The following is a 4,686-nucleotide window of genomic DNA, read 5'->3' on the forward strand; positions in this document are numbered from 1 at the left end:
CCCCCTTCCTCCATCTAGAGGCCCTGTGTCCAGGACAGTCAAGAACCCCTTCTTCCTAAGGCCTGGTGCCATTTGGGGTGGAGGGGGCAGCATCAACACAGAAAGAGCCCTGAGCCGTGCAGGTGCAAAGGCTCCCTCCTTTAGCTTCGTGAGCATACACGCACACAGAGAGATGTGTGTACCCACATGCACATGTGCATACAACACACATGAGTTCACCCAGACACACGTGCACACACAGAGACAGAGAGAAAGCAGAGGGTGTGTGTTTGGAGGGTGGCGTGGCGAGGTGGTACTTGAACTAGTGAACTTTATGAGAACAGAAGGAGCTGGGTTTGTCCTCTGTGGATTGTGAGCAGTTCAGACAGGAACACATAGATGGGCGTTGCTCCAGGCGAGGGGCAGCGGTGAGGACTGGGATGGATGAACCTTACCCGTCCCCTCTCCCAGGTCCCTGGCCGCTGCTGTGGGCTGAGCACAGAACCAGCCATCCCCTGCCCCCCTACCATGCCCTGCCCACCAAGGGCAGGACTGCAGCCCCAGTCCCTGGCTTACTGGGCAGCAGAGCGAAGGCAGGCAGGTACTCGGCTGTGAGCATAGGTGCAGGCAGCTGCCGGAGGAATCTTTTCAGCAGATCAGCGGCATCGTTGGGATGGAGCTTGGCCCAGTCAAAGAGGCCTGCATAGAAGTCACTCTCCAGCTTCTGCTCCAGCCCCTGGGAGACCGGGAACTTTTAGCCATCTCCTGAGGGCCTTAGGGAATGCTAAGGGCACCTCCCTGGTAGGGTTGACCCCAAGGATCAAATGGCCACGGAGGACAGGCTGAGCAGGGGCATGGCTTGCAGTGTCCAGATTATGTGTCTTTGCCGCCTCATGTGAGTGCCTGGAATAGGGCGGCTTTAAATCGCACCCCTCCAATTTCAAGATGAAATAGCTGCCTGGTATCTCAGTCAAGCACCTCCCACATCATGGTATCCTGGGATGTCATTCTGTGCCCCCTCCCCTGGTGCCGCCTGGACTTGTACCCCAGAGCCCAGTATCTCTCTGCCCACACCAATGTCTGCCTGTTGAGGGCACCGGGACATACAGGGCCTATAGACACTCCTCCTTGACACCCTCCACATGCGTGCGTGCCTGCCAGACCTACCACAAGCCAGTCTTAGGGGCACACTGTCACCCCCCTGCCCTTCCAAGCCCTCCAGAACCCCACAGCCAGACAGAGACTCGGGGCAGAACCCTGACAAGCCCTAGCCGGGATTCTCTCTCAGGTCTCCAGCTCTGCGTGGGCCTAGAGGCCCGGGAGATGTAGCCACCACGAGGGAGAGGATACCAAGGCTTACCTTGAGCCTGGCCTGGGATCCTGGCACCCTGAGGATGCCTTCCATGTCCAGCCCTTTGCTTTCCAAACAGGACAGCAGCTTGGAGAGAGAGAGAGAAGAAAACAACTTTGCCAGCAGCCATGATCCCAAACCCCAAACTCGAACTTACTCCCCTTGAGTGGCTTCTGACTCACAGTGACCCGACAGGACAGGGTAGAACTGCCCCTGTGGGTTTCCCAGACTGCAAACCCTTATGTAAACCCTATGAGAGAGAAAGCCTTGTCTCTCACCCCACCCCAAGGACAAGTGCTGAGTTCAAACTGCTGGCCTTGCAGTTAGAAACCTGATGATACCCAAGCACGACACCACCAGGGCCCCTGTTGCGATTCCAAAGTGGGGTTCAAACCAGAGCATCTGCTGCCCGTGGAAACCCAGCAAGAGGGCTTCCTTCTTGCTTCAAAGAGGCATGACAGCTTTCTGGACCATTTGCATGAGCCAAACGTTGTGTGGCCAGCTTTACATGCATGACTGTCTCATTGAGGACGACAATATTGTTATTAGTAAGCCCTCTTGACAGATGTTGACAGGGATGTGCACCAGGATTCAGTAATTCCAGGAGCAACTGTAAGAGCCAGGATTCAAACCAAGGTCTCCCTGGGTTCCCTAGAACCCTTCTATGACCCCTGTGCTATGCACCTCCCAACAGTGGGGTCTCTCAAAAGGCCCTGAGAGCCTCAAGTAAGGGGCAACTTACAGCTTGAAGGACCAGTGGAACCTGGGTGCCGGGGACGAGTTTGCGGTCGGCTTCCAGCAAGGCATCAAGGGGCACACCGAAAAGGCGCGTTTCTACAGGAAGTCAAGAGGGCAAAGGAGAGCTCACCTCCTGGAATCCCAAGTGGGCTCTAAGCAGAATGAGCTCATGGGCAGATGGACTGCAATCTTTGTCCCTTGTAAAGGCTGGGAACTCCCTGGAGAGTAGCCGCGCCCAAACATCTCCACATCCCTTGAGAAGAACATTTTGCTTTAACAATAAACAATGCTTTGGATGTACCACAGAGCAGAAACCCCAGCTGGATGGAGAATTCTGGATCCAATGGGTCACAGCCATCTGAGATGGAGCATTTAGCCCTGCATCCATGGGCCCTGCTGCTAAGACATACGTTTTCCAGGTCTCCTCAACCATCTTGTCTTTGGGTCTTCTCTGGAAAACCCCTCTTTTCAAATCTTTCCTACAACCTTCTTTCTCCCCCCAGCACCTGCCTATCACCGTCTCAGCTAGATTTCTAGTCCTACTCACCTAATTAATTTTACGTTTTATCTGGCCAGAAAGAAAATCATAACACACATTGTTGACAAGGATGTGAGTTGAACACCCTCAGACACTATTGCATACACCTACTCTTTACTTCCATCACTTCTCTATCACGTTGTCATACTGTGGTGGCTTGTGGGTTGCTGTGATGCTGGAAGCTATGCCACTGGTGTTTCAAATACCAGCATGGCCACCCATGAAGTGGGTAGGCTTCAGCTGAGCGTCCAGGTTAAGGATGCGTTAGGAAGAAGGAGGAGGCAGCCTTTTCCTAAGAGTGTCAGAAGTGGCCCTATACGCAGGATGGAAATGCCTCTGTGAATGTCCAAGACTGTGACACTTTATGGGAGCAGATAGTCTTGGTTTTTCTCCTTTGGAGCAGGTGGTGGTTTCAAACCACAGACCCTGAGGATTGCAGCCTGATGCATAACCACCATGCCACCAGGGCTCCTCCTAAGAGGCTGGCTGCTGCGAGTCATATGAATGAATAGCAGTGGAACGTTATCCAATATTGTGCCAGAATATGAGGCCTTCATGTGAGAAACCAGAGGAAACCAGGCTCATTGTCAGAGCAGCCTCATCAAAGTAGAGTTGACCTAATAGCTTGAATAGAGCAAAGCTTTGGGGATTTCCATTTGCTGATGTGGCATGAGTCAAAATGAGAAGAAACAGCTGCAAATATCCATGAGTAATCAGAACACTACGGAATGGGCAAAAGAAGAAATCTAGAAGAACGGGAAGTTATCAAAATGAAATGGAACACACAAAGGTTGATATCCCAGGCACTGGTGAGCTGCCATGGACCAGTGTGGGCCGATTTGAATCAGATAGTTGTGGCTTACTATTCTGGAAACTGTGCTGGGATGACGAATTCAACAGAAATGGCATCACATTCATCATCCAAAAGAATATTTCAAAATCGGTCTTGAATTACAACGCTGTCTGCGATAGGATAATAGCTCTAGGCCTACAAGAAAGACCCGTTAATACAATTATCATTAAAATGTGCCTAGCATCCACGGAAGCCAGTGATGAACCCAACACAGAAGTCTACCGACTTCTTTCGTCTGAAATTGAGCAAACAATCAAGATGCACTGATGATTACTGGCAATTGGAATCTAAACGTTGGAAATTTGAGCATCAGTCGCTGGAAAATATTACTTTGGTGATAGAAATGAAGCTGGGGATTGCACGATAGACCACTGACTTCCTCACGGGGAACACTTTTCCAACAACACGAATGGTGGTTCTGTGTGTGGACCTTGCCAGGTGGGATACACAGGAAGCAAACTGACTACCACTGTGGGTTGCGACGGTGGGGAAGCACAGTCCCATCAGCCCACACAAAGCTGGCTGTGGAACAGATCATCAATCACTCATATGCAAGTTCAAGTTGAAGCTGGAAAAAAAATTAAAACAAGTTCACGAGAGCCAAACAATAAACTTGGGTATTTTCCATCTGAATTTGGAGACGATTTCAAAGATGTATTGAACACTAAGGGCCAAGACCAATGAGCTGTGGGATGACATGAAGGCCATCACACCCGAAGAAAGTAACATGTCCCTACAAGGACAGGAAAGAATGAAAAGAGCAAAGAGGATGTTAGAGAAGACTCTGAAACTTGCTCTTGAGTGTAGCGTACCTAAAGCGAGTGGATGAAATGATGACGTCCGAGAGCCGAAAGAAAAATAGCAAGGAGCACCTTGAGAAGATGAAATAAACCTTTCTAATGAAGTGCATAAAGACCTGGAGTCAGTAAACCAAAAGGGAAAGAAAGAGCTCAAGCTGAAAGAACTGAAGACAAATGTTCAAGCCTTGAGTTGTGCTATTGAAGGATCCTGTGAGCCAAATATGGACCAATGTGGGACGTGTCAAAAGAAGATGGAAGGAATACACAGGTCACTGTACCCAAAGGAACTGGTGAACATTCAGTCATTTCAAAAGGTAGCATACAATCAAGAATCATCAGGGGCTTAGGTGGAGAGCAAATGTTTTGAGAATGATGAGGGCAATGAATGTACAAATGTGCTTTACACAATTGATGTATGTATGGATTG

General features: G+C 50.0%; 1 protein-coding gene across 1 annotated transcript in view; it reads right to left on the reverse strand.

The window, feature by feature from the left end:
• ARHGAP40 (Rho GTPase activating protein 40) overlaps window positions 1–4,686 on the reverse strand; it is a 49,628-nt gene that overhangs the window by 12,181 nt on the left and 32,761 nt on the right. Inside the window, exons 7-9 of the mRNA XM_045295504.1 lie at window positions 2,073–2,164; window positions 1,340–1,417; window positions 556–715 (exon numbers count right to left, since the gene is read on the reverse strand). Coding sequence (XP_045151439.1) covers window positions 556–715; window positions 1,340–1,417; window positions 2,073–2,164 — 330 coding nt within the window. The remainder of the gene's footprint in view (window positions 1–555; window positions 716–1,339; window positions 1,418–2,072; window positions 2,165–4,686) is intronic.

This window comes from Echinops telfairi, unplaced genomic scaffold (assembly GCF_000313985.2).
Source record: "Echinops telfairi isolate 266 unplaced genomic scaffold, ASM31398v2 ScPeMD7_5592;HRSCAF=6446, whole genome shotgun sequence".
Classification (NCBI taxonomy): Eukaryota; Metazoa; Chordata; class Mammalia; order Afrosoricida; family Tenrecidae; genus Echinops; species Echinops telfairi.